We start from the raw sequence: 15,857 nt of genomic DNA, 5'->3' as shown, positions 1-15,857 counted from the left end.
GGGTTTAAGTTCTTCCTTATCGATTTCATAAGACCTGCAGAGCATATCAATTGTCCTTAAAAAGGACACCAAAGGAACAATATTGTTGTCGCCACAGAATTTTGGCCATGTGCCAATGATTTTACACAAATGGTGCGGTGGGTTCCGAACGTTTCTCATATTCGGTGTTTGAGGCGGATCAAAGGGGTTTCGCAAAGCATTTGGGCCGCTAGTCAAGGAAGTCCTATCAGAGTAAATCCTTTCTGGTTGATGAGGCAAAGATCGATTGAAAATCACGTTTGAGGACCGCTGCGTGCTCGTTAGTGAGGGAGGAATGTTCAAATTACCAGGGATAACTGAATAATGTTGAACGTCATTTTGCCTTCTGAAGGAAGTCGAATACGGTGTCGATCCTGGGGTTCGTTGGAATGTCGGAGTGTAGCGACTTTCTTCCCCACGAATATTGGCATTTTCTAATTGATCAGTGAGTAAATTGATCCGATCGGAGCCTACTCGATCTGTTCGTTGGTTTTCCAAAATTGTACTAACGCATTTTTGGACGTAAGTTTCGATTTGTGACACATGTACAAAATCATCTCTGGACGATTGTCCAAAATTATTGGTCACTTGTGAATTTGGTCTAAAAGCACTCACAAACACCGGGGGTCGCGAGGTTTGGGACGTCTGACCTCCCCGTGCCTCTTGTTGGAAATTACCTGTTTGAACCTCCTCAGTTCTTAGCCTGCGTGACATATTGACCGGAGTGGTATTCTGTACCCGCTCTGGGCTAATTAAAGGATTTACCGCTTCTGTGACTGGTGAGTTCAAGACTACTAAATCATCAATAATGTCACCATTTGATTCTAAACTTTCTTCATCGTCCCTAGTCGAAGACAAAAATGCAACGCGACGCGCTTGCTCGTTTGACTTAGGTATTGCCCCTGTCGATCTCTGATTAATACCTGAAACCGATACGCTTTCAGCGCGAGTCTGTCCTATCTCATTTCTACCCACGGTGCCACTAGAGTCCAAAGGCATTTGCATGTACAATTCGTCCTTATTTTCGATCAGTTCATTGAAATACTTCAACAACATGTCCTTGATGGCGTCTACTAAGACGTAACGGTTCTCTTCTTCGCGCGGAGTCTGTACCTGGCATCGTCTAAGCCTGAGATAATAATGGTACAACTTAGATTTTGATTTGAGGTTTGCCTGGTATATGATACTATCTTCGATTTCCTTTAAACGATTCCCTATGAACGCACATTCCTCAGAGATTCCTCGCCATGATAAGTAATCGCGATTTCCTTTCTCGTCATCCCTTAGGGCAGACCGAAGACGACGCTCATTGTCCTGTCTGTGTTCCGAAATCGATAATCCCCGCAAAATCAACTCATACTCCAACTCACACTCTTCCAAATGTGACGCATTCATACGATAAAGGTTCGCTGTAAACTTGGCCATATTGACCAGAGGTTTCTTCTCACGTCCCACTCTCAAAAAGAAAAAAAAAAAACTCCAAAAATAATATTAAATAAAAGTAATTTTAAAAAAATACCCTAAATTCAGAAATATTACACGTTTCCAAAAAAGAATTTGAAACAAATTCTAACTAATTTAACCCGCCCCACGTTGGGCGCCAAAATGTAACCTAATTGCTTGGATTCGGGTCGAAAGTATCCGCGATCCACGTGTCTGGTTACCCGTAGCTAGTGACTTAAGCGCCACCTTCAACAGAAGGGCCACTAGCACTGTTTATGTCCGGCCAAAGACTCTTCTCTGAGGGCAGGTTGTTGTTCCCAATCACCGTAAATTCACTTAATCTCCCTTTCCAAACCCAACCAATCTTAAACCAATCAGAAAACCGAAGCTAGAACTGAGACCTAAAATACTATAAAATCATCGCACTTCATATCAAAAAACTCGAGCACTGATGGAGACGCATGGTTACTTAAAATGATTGAAATAATATTTACAAAAAAAATGATTAACTCAGGCAATTTAAAGAAATTCAACTTGAAAACTTAATTCTAAAACGCTTCCCAAAGAAAATAAAGAAAAACTAAAGAAAATTCAAGTTCAATTTTTAAAATTTAATTCGCGAAAAAGTGTGAAAGCAAAAACTAGGAACTAAGGTATTTAACTACTACGTGTATTTACAATATGTTACAAATTCCCCCAACTTTTTTCAGAGCTCATTCTTCGAGTGCACAAAACTAAAACGGGCTTACTTGCTGGCCAGCTGGCTTGGGGTTCCAACGAAGGATGGCTTCACGTGGCGTCGACGCACTTCAGTTCCTCGGAGCGGTTCGGGAATCGCCGTATTCTAAGAGGCCGCACAGCAGATTCTTCGGGAAAATTGTCCCGGAATCGTAGGTGGTGGACAGCTGCTTGCCAGTTAGCGACGACCGAGCGTGGGACGGCCACGTACTTTGGGCTCCAGACAAACACCCACGTTGAATGGGTTTAGCCACCTATTCAACGCATACAATTTAAGCCCAAGCACTCATCACTATTTCAATAAAAAATTACCTTTAAGTACGGCCGATTTTACTTCACACTCTTTTTGACGTTATTGAACCACTTCCGAATAAACTATTCAAAAAATCAACTTTGGGAAAACAATTAGAATTAAAATTAACTAACACTTAACATTAAGTTCAACTCACTTAACCGTTTTAAGATTCAACAACTAACACTTTTACGTTTTCAAATCAACCACCTTGAACAACGGTTTCCACCAGAGTAAAGAGAGTTTGATATGAGTGCCCCAACCCCTTTTATAGGTTCAGCCCACTGATCAGTACTGTCTACTTTCCTGATTTCTGATTGGTCCAAATATGGTTTCCGGTTTTTCTTTTGAAATTTATAGTGAATTTTGATTGGCTGGAAAAAGGGTTTCCGGTTTCGGGTTGTCTTTCCATAGTCTAGCACTTCTTCTCGACTTTCCAAATTATTCGAGTACGAAAGAAAAGCGCATAAAGAATTCCGCCTGCAGGTATGCAATGTACGTGCTTTTTAAAGGTTATCGTTTTAGTACTCGAGCAGACATACCGATTCCTACCACTAGGTGTCTCTAAACGCCACAACGATAAAACGATCAAACTGTTGGGCATACACGGTAAACCACAATTGAACAGATTAAAAAAAAGAATTATTTAAACAATTTTAAAATTGTTTTAATAATAACAAGCACATGTTACAAAGACATTTGTTACACACTAGAATGGGTCTTTACCAAGATTTGGGAAGATGAAGAATTGCCGGAGGGATGGATGGAATGTATCGTGCGTCCCATCTACAAAAAGGGCGACAAGTTGGATTGCGGTAACTATCGCGCGATCACACTACTGAGCGCTACCTACAAGATATTCTCTCAAATTTTATGCCGCCGTCTATCACCGATTGCAAGGCAGTTCGTAAGGCAATATCAGGCTGAATTCATGGGCGAACGCTGGATCAGATGTTCGCCACCCGCCAGGTGTTGCAGAAAAGCCGCGAATACAACGGGCCCACACATCACTTGTTCATCGATTTTAAATCGGCGTATGATAGAATCGTCTCCAATCGAGACCAGCTATAGCAGATTATGCACGAATACGGATTCCCGGATAGACTGATACGATTTACATTGATCAAGGCGACGATGGATCGCGGGATGTGCGTAGTTCGAGTATCAGGGACACGCTCGAGTCCCTTTGAATCTCGTAGAACGTTACGGCAACGTGATGGTTTTTCGTGCTTGCTGTTTAACATTGCTAAGGAGAGCGGGGATGAGATTGGTTTAGCTGATGAGATTGATATTATGGCTCGCAAATTTGAGACGATGGCAGAAACGTACAGCCGACTAAAGAATGAAGTCAGGCGAATCGGATTTGTTATTTATGTGTCGAAGACACAGAACATAATGCCAAAGGAAGTTAAGGAGAAATGACCGCGCCCGCCACCCCGAATCTTTATCGACGGTGATGGAATCGAGACGGTTGAAGAATTCTTGTACTTGGGCTCACTGGTGACCACCGGCAACGACACCAGCAGAGAAATTCAAAGACGCATTGTGGCAGGAAATCGAGCAGAACTCTACGATCGAACAAAGTTCGCCGTCACACGAAATTACAAAACGCTGATTAGACCGGTACTCCTATATAGGCACGTGCAGACGACCAACGCGCTCTTTGAGTTTTCGAACGAAAGGTACCATCTACGGCGGAGTGCAAATGGAAGACGGGATTTGAAGAAGGCGAATGAACCACGAACTGCATCAGCTGCTGAGAGAACCAACCATCGTCCACACCGCGAAAATCGGGAGGCTACAGTGGGCGGGTCACATCATCAGGATGTCGGACAGCAACCCGATTAAAATGGTTCTCGAGAGCCTTCCCACCGGTACACGAAGACTTGGTGTACAGCGAGCTAGGTGGATCAATCAAGTGGAGGACGATTTGCGGACGCTTCGCAGCGTGTGGAACTGGAGACGCACAGCCATGGGCCGAGTAGAATGAAGACGACTCCTACGACGTACAGCAGAGGACACTCAGGCCTTTATCTGACCTGTAAGGTACCAGAACAAATGGCAACGACCCACGCGATGGAAAAGGACTTGCAATTGGAAACCTCATACATGGAACAGCATACTAATACCTACGTAGCCGATGGAAGAAAAGTTCGAAAAGGAGTGCAGAGCGATTTTGGAGGATGAGAATGCAGCGCGGGCGATTATGCTGCAGCATGGAACCCGGTAGAGAAGTGCGAGGAAATGGAACTGCTGTGTTGTTCTTAAGGAAGCACGGAAATTCTACCAGAAGCTCCGCACATATGCAACGGCTTGGTGCCACCAGCCGAAATGTGCAGGGATAGGAGTTTCTTGACGAACCAACATGAGGTGATCGATAGGTGGAAGCAGCACTTATATAATCACCTGAGTGGCGCGGAAAACGTGGCCTTGGAAACCAAGGTCTTTTATGGTCGGTCATTTATTCCTGAACATCGGAACGATTTAATTTGTGCGTAGAAAGTTTACTTATTCATAGACAAGACTATGCATATTATATAACAAGCACGAGGTAAATCAAAAGCCCCGTCAAGAGGATGCAATATTTGCAAATATTTTCTTTTTATTGAAGAACGCGTCGATAGTTGTGACATTACACTACTACAAAGCATAATTGTACATTGTTGTATAACTAAATGATTTTATTAGGTGTAGATTCAACCAACTAACAACATAAACATAATACTTAAAACCACGGGAACCAACCGGCATAGGTAATACCCAGCACAGCCCCACTAGTAGCCGTTTTCAGCAAACACTGAACCTGCTGTTCTGCCGTTAAGTTTCCTGACTCCAGCAGAGGATCTCCCACTTTCAGAAGCTTCAAATACCCGTCCAAAATCTCCCTATTACAACCTACCTGACCGAGTCGTAATTCCTCCGCAATTAGCACCTTCGGATTGGCTCCGTTCAGTTTCCGGATGGCGATATTGATCCGGGCCTGAGGATCCCACCGCAGTTCCGGTTTGTTCTCTTCCTGCACGAATCTCCGCTGGGCCGCTTCCAACCAGTCCACCGTGGGCTCCCGCACAAACACCTCCAAGCAGGATCTCAGCAGCTTACGCGACTCCCGCAGACACCGCAGAGTATAAACCATATACTTGTGCATCATTCCGGAGGTTCGCATCGGTTCCATGACATTCACGAACTGCGGCGTCAGCCGGAAGGGTACCATCTCCGGAATGCCCTGGTCTCGCGTGCCGGCTCCGAACGCGATGCCGAAATCCACTCCCGCCAACTTTCCGTTGCTGCGATCGATCAGCACATTGGACGTGTGACGGTCACCGATGCCCAGGATCCAGCAGGACACGTTCATGGCCATGAGACTTTTGGCGAAGTTTGCTCGCAAGCTGTAGAACGATTCCGCCGAAACGGCCATCTCGAACAGGGCACGCTTGAAGGTGTCCTCCTTGATTTTGTACCGCAGCTCGTCGAATTTGAGGGCGATCTGTCGGAGATAGAGAGAAGTATCGTGTGAGTCGTACGAACGACGGTTCTAAAGGTCACCTGTTATTTCAACCTTCCTATGTGAAAATGCTGGAAATTGATCGGGCATAATATGACAAGTCAAACAATTCACAAAATGTTTATCAAACTTATCCCAATTAATCTTATTCATAAATCGATCTTACCCTTTCCGGTGTGCAAGTGGCAGCAACTTTCCCGTACAATTTGGACAGCGGAGGGTGCGAGCTTCCGGATAACCCGCTAGCTTCGCGCAAAAACTGCATGTACTCAGTGGTGATCGCCCCGGAAACGTCTCCGTCCGGATTAAACCGAATCATCGATCGTACGGCTACAGTCTTTATCGACGAAGTATTCGACAGCCATCCGATGATGCCAAAATCGACCCGAATAGGGATTACCTCGTAGGTTCGTACCGACAGCTGCTGTTCCTTGCAGCGACGGTCCAGTGCCAGCTGATTCGAAATGGTACCCAGCAGTTGCTGAATGCGCTGATCCTGACGTAGATCTTCCCCATACTTGACCAGAAAGTCGTACGACTTGCCGTCGCTGCCGTTGATGCGGATCCGGATCGGGTTTCGCAACGTTTTGTACAGTTCCAGTTCGGTGCATACCTGTAGAATAATGTTAATATGTACATGATTGACTTGATCTTAGATAGAGATTTGATGAACATAACAGTTACCTTCACAATTCTAACATGATTGCACACGTTCGGCTTATGGTCGATGTTGTACTGTCCGGGTAGCTCCAGCATTTCTTCCCGTTCGTTGAAGTGGTAGCCCGCCAACCAGGGAGAGTACTTGCCAAGCTCCAGGGTTGTTTGGCGCGGTACCATTCGAGATACTTTGTCCTTCAGATAATTCAAATGTTGCTGTATTTCTTCGGTTTGGCTCCAGTCGAACTCCAGTAACTTCAACCATTCGGCCTTCAGAGGAATCAGCTTCTGATGTTCTCGACCCAAATCGGGAGAGTTTTCTGGGAAGGCCTCTCCTGCCAGATCGTTCACCAGTTTGTGGAATTCCTCATTCGACTGGCAACACGCCATACGTACATCGATTATAATTTTCGAGACCTTCATCGACGGAATGACGACCTGGGTTAGTTCGCTCACAAAGCGGTCCAACTTCGGAATGTACAACAATTCCATCAGTCTGCTTGCAAAGGGGCTCGTGTTGTTGCCAGATCTGGCCTGATGCCGTTGGAAGTTCATTTTGGCCGGGTAGTACAGGGCCATTGGATAGCTGGTGGCAATACGCGTCAACAGGGTTTCCAGAAAAGAGTTCTGCTGTGAGAAATCAACAAACGATAGAATTTGCGGAATCCACCGCAGGAACATCCACTCGGGGACGGCGTGACTGGCTTCGATGAAACAGTCATGGAGTGTTCCATCCTGCAGGAAGGGAAGCTGAAGCAGGCAGGGGAATAGCTGTCGGGCGGGTTTCGAACCATACTGCATGGAAGCGAGGAGGGCGGTAACAAGTTGGCGTTCGAGGTCCAAGGTCTAAAACGATAGAATATTTGGTGTAATGTTATCGAGCGATGAAGCGCAAAACGTTATGGAAAGAAAAATCAAAAGAACTTCCAGCTAGCTGACTGGAGGGCCTCTTTTGCCCTAACAAGAAGGGACAAAGACTGCTGAAGTTCGCCAATTGCCGAGGAATAACACTCCTTAACTCAGCGTTAGAAAATAGAAAATGTATGTCACGTATTCTGTTCAATAGATTGAGGCCGTCATTCGTCAATCGGCATAGATTCAATGGAGCGAGTTGTTGTCCAGCAAAGTGTCCACCAAGCATCCATGTAAGTCTCAGCTTTAGATTTAATTTACTGTAGTACAAGAGGTAGTACTAATTTTCGTTACATGTTATAGGGCAACACGTGAAAAATCTCTCAACAGACGTAGAGGACTACAATATTTTGTTGAATGATGACAATCAAAGCGTCATAATAGATGTATCTAGTTATAGAGAATAAATATTTCACTATGGTTGTACTTACCTCACCAAGAACTTCAACTTCAAGCTGATCGTAACAGAACTGCGCCATCTTGAAATGACAGTCAGCCAGTAGCGTAACATCTGTTGATCTGCCGATACTGTCATCGAACAATTCTTCACTCAACACCTCGATAGATTTCTGCAAACTTTCACGGGAACTAGCAGCCAGCTGAACATCCAGCGATCCTATAAAGACAATACAATCCGTTACACACATCGTCAAGCACAACCTTTCACAACTGTAGAACCTTACCTTCATCCAACTGCGGATTCTTCCTAATAACTTCCCGCAACGTTTCGCACACCTGGAATAGCTCGTGCAATCCCGCCACCTTCACTGTCTTGTAGCTCTCCAACCCGGTCTCTCCAACGACTGTCTTCAGCTTTTGCCAGATGATCTCCAACCGTTGAAAACTCTCGGCCGCTTGTGCACCGCTCTCCATCTCACCAAGCCGCCGTAACTTAAGGTTAGCGATTCGCCAACGATAGCCCCGTTCGCTTTGCTCTTCTTTCACCACATCCAGCCGCTTGACAATCTTTTTCGCGAATCGGTAGTTATTCTGCCCGAAAGCCGCATCCAGCAGCCGCAGCTCCGTCGCGAATATTGCGTCCGTAAACTGTTTGACGAAGTCGATCTGATGCAGACGATCGTCGGCAGACGCTTCCAGTAGGCTTTCCAACTTATTCAACACGAACTTACGATAGACAAGCAGAGTGTCCCAAACGGTCGGCGAATCGGAAACCGTCGGGAATGAGCTATTCCAGTTGAACGCCAGTTTCTTCAGCTGGTTCTCCTCCATCCGATTGCTCAGAAGGGTGCTGAATGAGTAGATCTCCGAAACTTTTCGAATATCCAGAAGTTTCTGCACGCGTAGCTTGTCCGATAGCACATCCAAATAGCTCCACTCTTCCAAAAACTGCCGCATGACTTGGTTCGAGTACATCTTGGCCCGGGAGTACTCGCCACTGGCAATCTGCAACATAGCTATCTCCTCGCCAAAGTTTGATTTGATGTAATCCATCCGATCGGGGACACGCATCCAAGTTTCCAACAATCCTATAAACCGTCGTCCACGTTCATCGCCTGCCAGGTTCAAGCGCGCATTGGAGTGGACATATTTCGGCAGAATGTTCTCCAAGTTCCATTCGTCCGTCCAGAATTCCTCCATATTTCCATCGACCTGCCGTTCCAAGATCGGCACCAAGTCTTCCCACATCCCCATCTGAGCGTAGCAGTTAAAGTACGACTGGTAGCAGAAGTTCTGTTCGGCCACTCGCGATTGGTTGTCCCGAATCATTTGAAGGTAGAGTTCGCGAGCCTTGTAAAAGTTTCCACTGCTCTCCAATTCGATCGCTTCTCTCAGTCGAGGATCACTATCCATCTTGTCCGAAAATATGTCACCAAGAATGTCGTATTCGTTCAACGCATGATTCAGTTCAGCGAGTTTGATCCAATGAAGAGCTTCCAGCGTGACTGACGACGAGCGAGAACTGATCGACATCTTTGGAAAGTCGTACTCGTGCAACTTACTCTCCAAATACAATACACCCATGGTCATCATGTTCGCCCCGCTGGCTACCGTTGTTACGCCTTCGGCCGGGAGATTGAACAGCTTGGGACGCATCATAGCCACCTCGATCAACGCTCCGAAAAGGTTAGGATCACAGTTCTTGGTTTCGGTGAAGATCTGCTGAATAGACCCATCGATGGCGGCGATCGCTTCCCGAGAGTCAAGCTCGTTCTGATCCCACTCGTCCAGTATGCCGGAGAATATGGCAACGAACACCTGCCGGGCCAAAGGAGGATCCCGTCGGCAGAGAGCTTGTAACGGCATCAACAGCGCCAAACTGTTGATGAGCAAATCCGGGAAATCCCCGATTCGATACCGTCGGTACAGGACCACCTCACCTTGCTTCATTTTGTGGCTTTCCGCTTTCCTGGTGGTTTCATAGCTATACCGATCAATCGCCCTCAGTGCTTGATCGCGCGCCGATCTGTCTTTGTCTTTGAGAATTCGCTTCCGTAGACTCTCGTAGGATTGAGAACTTCTTGAAGCAGGTGTCCCAGCCTGACTGACAGTTCTCCTTGACCGGCGATCCAAAATCGGTGGATTGATCTCGAACATCAGGGAATGCTGTGTGGGAAGCGTGAAACTGGTAGACGGTTGAGTGATCACGCTCGGATCCAGTGTGGGTTCGAACAAGGCGCCTTCCTCGCCGAACTGCGTGGCCTTGATCAGACGCTCCATTTGTGAACCATCTCCAGCCGTGAACAGACGTTGCTGGGATTCAACGAACAGCGGAGCGGACGCGAATGAATTCCGCTGTCTCCAGCGGGTATCGATCGCGTACTCCCTTAGTTTGACGTCTGTCTCGTACTCGTGTTGGAAAATTCTTCGCTTGGATTCCGGGTTTTTGACGGCTGAGTCGAGTAGAATTTGGGTGGCATAACCGAGGTAGTCTGCTTCCTTTGAAGGTTCATACAGGTCGGATAGGACGCGACGGAAGCGATTATCGATATCGGTTGGAAAACGGGTTTCGTTTGTCCAGAAGTCGAACATCCGGTTCTGTATCGCCTGATCAGGATCACTGAGACCCGCGAGTAGGGCACGTTTCAGTTTCTGTTGGCTTTCCGAGGAAAGTGTGGACAGGGAGTTCTCTTGAAGATATATGAGGATCTCGTACACAATATCACGTACTTCTATTCGATCGTTGCTTGTCATGAAAACTACGCTTTCGAGTAAATTTTCTAGATTCTCACCCGACATTAGGGACAAAGATTTGTTGATGAGATGAAGAGCAAGTAGCTGATATTGACGATCCTTAAGCATTCCCTTCATATCCAAAGACACCAACTCCCGGTGAACTTGCTCTTTGTAGACTTCAATTCGCGAAAGTAACATCTCAAGTAGAACCTTCTTGGGAGCTCCATTCGTGTTTGGAATGGCATTCGTAATAACAGCCAGGAATGAGTCCACGATTGTAGGGAACGCTTTGTGAATACCATAGATGATATCCATGAACTTCTTTTCCTGGCGTTTCCGCGTTGTTATCAATTTTGCCACGAACTCGTTTTGATATCTTTCATCTTCTCGCTCCTCTCCGGCGGGGTACAAGTTACTCAGACACATTCCCAACAGCTCCGCCGCAGGTCGATAAACAGCCGCCTTTTCGGAATCCAAGCATCTGAAGATTGCCCGAATGAAGTCAAATTTGGCAGTTTCTGTCCACGGAACCAGCCCATTAGCCATGACGATAGCGTTCAACTGCAAGCCACCGATGTTCTGTGCCGATTCGGGATCCTGCGTTGGCCCTATCATGTCATACAGCAATTGTACCGGTACGCTGATCACTGCCTTCCACTGTTCGATCAATCTTTTGACCAACTCCAGATTCAGTCGAAACACCTCCCTTCTCGGATGGAAACAGTTCCGCATCACAAACTTCACTAAACCGGATGCCAGGCTGATCTCATCGACGCTAGCCGGTTGATATGACTGATCGCTCCACTCCAAGATCAACGCAATCAGGTCCGTAACGAAAGTGTTCAACTGCGAAGCAATGCACTCGTCCACGATCACCTGCATCAATGGTGGGATGAGCGTAGCAGCGTACGGTTTCAACCATGTGCGGCAATTATCGATCACCTTGGCCAGGAAAAGTCGTACATTCCGGTTTTGGTTTTGATCCCGCAAGGACGTCGCTAAAAATTTTACCCAGGGAGGTGGCGTAGCCCTAGCTCCCTCAACGACCGGTGTGATCTTGTTCTCGTGCATATGTTGGATGACAGCGCAGATCGTTGCCATAACCTCATGATCATTAATCTTGGATCTTTCCAACGATACGGTAGTTCGATGCTGCTTTAGGGCAGCGAACTCTTCAGCTTCTCTGCTAGCCATCTCCTGTGTAGTTCGAACTACAGAATAGTTGAGATCTAGTTTGGTGACGTCCTGACTGAGAGACGATTCAAATACGCTTGTCATTTGAATGTATTTGAAACGATTACTGCTCGACTTGTCCGAACTGGAGGTCAATCGCTGAATTGAAACGATTTTGTCTCTGATCTTGGGATAATCTTCCAGTTCTTGATTGAAGTCATCGTACAAGTGTGCCTCGGTGCAATTGACAAGCTTCCTCCAGATAAATTCGTTTTTATCGGGGTTTTCTCTGAACAGCAACACGTTGTAGAGTTGAAGATCTTCTTTGGTGTTGCTGATGATGGCGGCCAGAGCTCGGTAGGCTGCGCACTGATACTTTCTGAACAGTTCTGCTGTTGGCGAATCCGGAGTGAGAAACACTTCCGAACGAGCGGCATACGCTTTCTTTGTCAAATCGGTGATCAATCGGTTTCCCGGTATTTTTCCACTTTCGCCGTACAACGCCTTGGCGACGATACAGTCATCCGTCAACAGGTAGTCCCGCTGGAGAATAGCTACGTACAGTTCAATCAACTGGTAGCCTCCGAGGCGGTTGACGAGTGCGTGTTCAGCCTCCCAACCGGAGCCAAACTGGCCGTAATTACTGCGGATCATGTCGTTGATGTTCTTAATGTAGAGCTTGTAGAATGTGTAGATCGTTTCGACGTTGCAAACTCGCAATGCAGTAACGAGGTATCGCTTCAGCATCGTGAGTCTAATGTTGGGCTCCAGGCTTTCCTCACGAAACTTAGCGAATATCTGCTTCAAGTTGTAGCATTGTTGATTGCTGTTTTGGTTACTCATATACTTCTCAAGGGCGATCCGGATCTTATGCTCAGCTATGTGTTCAGCATCAGCTGCCGTTGCATCAATAACGGCTTTCAGCAAAACCGGAGATTTGGAAACGACCATGGCGTCCAGCAGAGCCGCAAGGCAGTTCTCGAAACTAACTCTCTCGGCGCTGTTCGAGATGAACTCCGATGAACGCAGCGGAAAATGCTGATTTTGCATCTTCTGTAGAGCTTCCGCTACGTTTGCTTTTTCAAAATCCGACTCTCCCACTAGGGTTGGAAGCAGAAACATGGCCTTCGCTTTTAAGTCCAGAGAATTTTGAGCATTTCCAATCAAGTTCAGCAACCAACGGTCGAACCCAACAGCCTTACGCCCGATGTCACCCAGTGCAAATGGGCTGGCCATTGCAAGGTTAGACATGAACTCGATCAACCGAAGATCAGTCGATCCAAACTTGTTGTCTATTTCTGTAGCTTTATCGCAGATTGGGGCCCATTTTGCCAGTAGAAAATCGCTAACTGATCTCAGTGCGATAACCTCAGAACGTTTCCTCTGATAAATGAACTCCAAAAAGTTACACAACCACTTGACGATCACAGGAAAGTTGTCAGCATTCAGGCGATCAACGATCAAGTTCAAGCTCTCTGGCAGACGCTGTATAACGTATTCGAAAATGACTCCATCGAACGTATTAACAAAGTGCTCACCATGCAAGATAGTGGAGTTTACAGACTGCTGAAACAGCCTTAGCTGTTGATCGTTGAGCATGCAGTCTACCAAGAGCTCGATCGTATCCGAGGATTTGAACAACAGGACAATATGGAGCACGCAAGAGAAGAATCTTTTCACCGATGGTGTCAAATCAACTACAAATAGTTCTTCTAGCCTTTCCTTCTTCAGACCACCGAAAATGTTGTGAAGAATTTTGTTTGACGCCGTTTCCAGAAAATCCACCGTCCCAGAGTTGAAGTATCGCTTGAACACCGTGTACCGCTGGGCGATCATCAATATTCCCTTTGCACAGTTGCTGTCCTGTAATCCTATTGTTTCCGAACTCATCAAATCTTCTACACGATCCGTAATGTCCATCATGGAGTCGTTGAGCTTCTCAGATAATTTATGGTAGACCGTTTCTTTGAACTGTAGGTTATCGAATGCTTCAATTTTGTCCAGAAGATCTATGACCCGCTTGGGGAATTTCTCCATTGTTTCACGACACGATTTGAAATCGACGCCCATCTTCTGTGGCTGATAGACGAGATCAACTACGAATTGCGACACGGCAACGGAATCCCAAAATGTGTCCGGAATACTTCGGCAGCACCGAAGTGGTAGCACGAGGCTCAGTAGATCCACAATTCGCACGATGATCGTACATTTCAGCAAGTTGAACTTGATTATCTTGTCAGTGCATACGCGAAATTCGATACTGGCATGACTGTCTTCTACGAAATCAGGTCGGATCATTGTCATGAGGTCGAACATCGAAGCGTTCGATACAGTTTCCAGGAAGTACGATACCGGGGTGAACAGGTTGGATGTGGTCAAGAGTTCGTCGGCGTTTCGCAGCAGAGAGTGCTTGATCAACCAGTAGTACATGTCCAGACTCGCAGCAAAATACTCCAACCAAAGGTACACGTTTAGAATGATGGGAAGCTTCCGCTCTGCAATGAATTGCAAATTGGGTGCATTCCGTATACCGTTTATCGTGTCGACGTGATCGCAGATATCCAGAATCTGTTGATCGCTCAGGTATTTTCCAACAAAATCCGCTCCAGAGCGACAACCATCCACAGAACTTGTTAACTTCGGGAAAATCTCCATGCACTTGTGTCGGTAACTTGATTCTCTGCTACTACACTGTCCGAACAGCCATAACACTAGATCCTTCAACAAACACCCTCCAAACACTTTAGGAACAATCCTTACGCTGCTTTCGCGGTTGAACATATCCTTTCTCACCACAAGCACCCGCACCAGATGATCGATCGTCGCTGACACCTGCTCCAAATTGGTCGTCGAGCAGTCGAAGTCCTCCGTCATCACGAAATTCATGCAAAACACGTAGAACAGATCGAACCAGCAGCGTTCTATCTGCGTCTCCTCTTCCCGAAGAATACGGTAGATGTTGTTGAACGCCAAGGCAGCCCCGAGACGACGGTTCGGGTTCGAATCCAAGCTAAACGTCCGCAACTTCTCGAGCATAACCGACAGATTGACACTGGATGAAGAGGACAGAGCACTCCGCTGCTGGGCAGGCGTTTGCCGGATGGTCCACAACAGGAACTCCCGTATGCAACGTGCGGCCAGATCACGTACGCTGGTGTCCGTCTGGTGCGATATGGACTCCATCAGACAGTTGGCCAGCACCTCCGTACCCTTGAGACCGATTTTCGATGGTTGAGTTAGGTAGTGAATGATTTGAAAGAGCAGCGGTTCGAACATTTGGCAAACGGCAATGTCCGTATCGGTGGCTAGCTGCAGCAGGTGGTTACACAGTTTGGTCCTGAGTAGTTGTGATGAATTTATGAAAGAGAATTTTTGGGAAATTAGCCTAGTGAGAGTTCACAAGTCTGTGATGGAAAAAAATCTAGTATAGTCGCGACTCTTGTAGATATGAACTTTGGTCCAAAATCAGGGATATTACCAGAAAATCAAAGAATAATAAAAGTCTGAAGGTAGAAATTCTGTCAAGTTTGATCACAAATTTGTTACGGATTTTAATTTGGTTATTTGAGTTCATGTTATAAAAAAGTGAATTGTATAAAAACTTCTTGTTATATTTGTTCTAGTAAATGAATCCCTGATCGTTATTTGAACATTTGTAGTGCTCCGGAATAAAATAGGCTCATGAAATGTAACCTCAATTCGATTGCACATTCCCAAGCCTTTTCGGGAAAGGTTTAACTAAAAATCAAGCCAACCGTTCTCTAACAGGGACATCAAAATGTAGACGGCTTATATGAGATCTCCAATCAGTGGTTCAATTAGGATTAGAAATCCTAGACCAAACCAAGCAAGGAATGCAGAAAGAGGCCAAACTGTCAAACAACACACAATTCCAGGATGATTGATCTAAACAATCTAAAACAAAATTTGTGGCGTTGTCTTATAGTGCATTTGTAGTGTTCTGTTTTATTTTTCCCGACTGGA

At 46.1% G+C, this 15,857-nt stretch overlaps 1 protein-coding gene across 1 annotated transcript in view; it reads right to left on the bottom strand.

Annotated features, from left to right (window-relative positions):
- Positions 1 to 5,151: 5,151 nt before the first annotated feature.
- The window catches only part of LOC109414486 (DNA-dependent protein kinase catalytic subunit), a 52,075-nt gene continuing 41,369 nt past the window's right edge, over positions 5,152 to 15,857 (bottom strand). Inside the window, exons 5-9 of the mRNA XM_019688341.3 lie at positions 8,249 to 15,210; positions 7,997 to 8,181; positions 6,681 to 7,499; positions 6,163 to 6,609; positions 5,152 to 5,978 (exon numbers count right to left, since the gene is read on the bottom strand). Coding sequence (XP_019543886.2) covers positions 5,217 to 5,978; positions 6,163 to 6,609; positions 6,681 to 7,499; positions 7,997 to 8,181; positions 8,249 to 15,210 — 9,175 coding nt within the window. The 3' untranslated portion in view covers positions 5,152 to 5,216. The remainder of the gene's footprint in view (positions 5,979 to 6,162; positions 6,610 to 6,680; positions 7,500 to 7,996; positions 8,182 to 8,248; positions 15,211 to 15,857) is intronic.

The sequence above is a fragment of the Aedes albopictus genome, chromosome 3 (genome assembly GCF_035046485.1).
Source record: "Aedes albopictus strain Foshan chromosome 3, AalbF5, whole genome shotgun sequence".
Classification (NCBI taxonomy): domain Eukaryota; kingdom Metazoa; phylum Arthropoda; class Insecta; order Diptera; family Culicidae; genus Aedes; species Aedes albopictus.
This window is presented reverse-complemented; position numbering and strand designations above follow the sequence as displayed.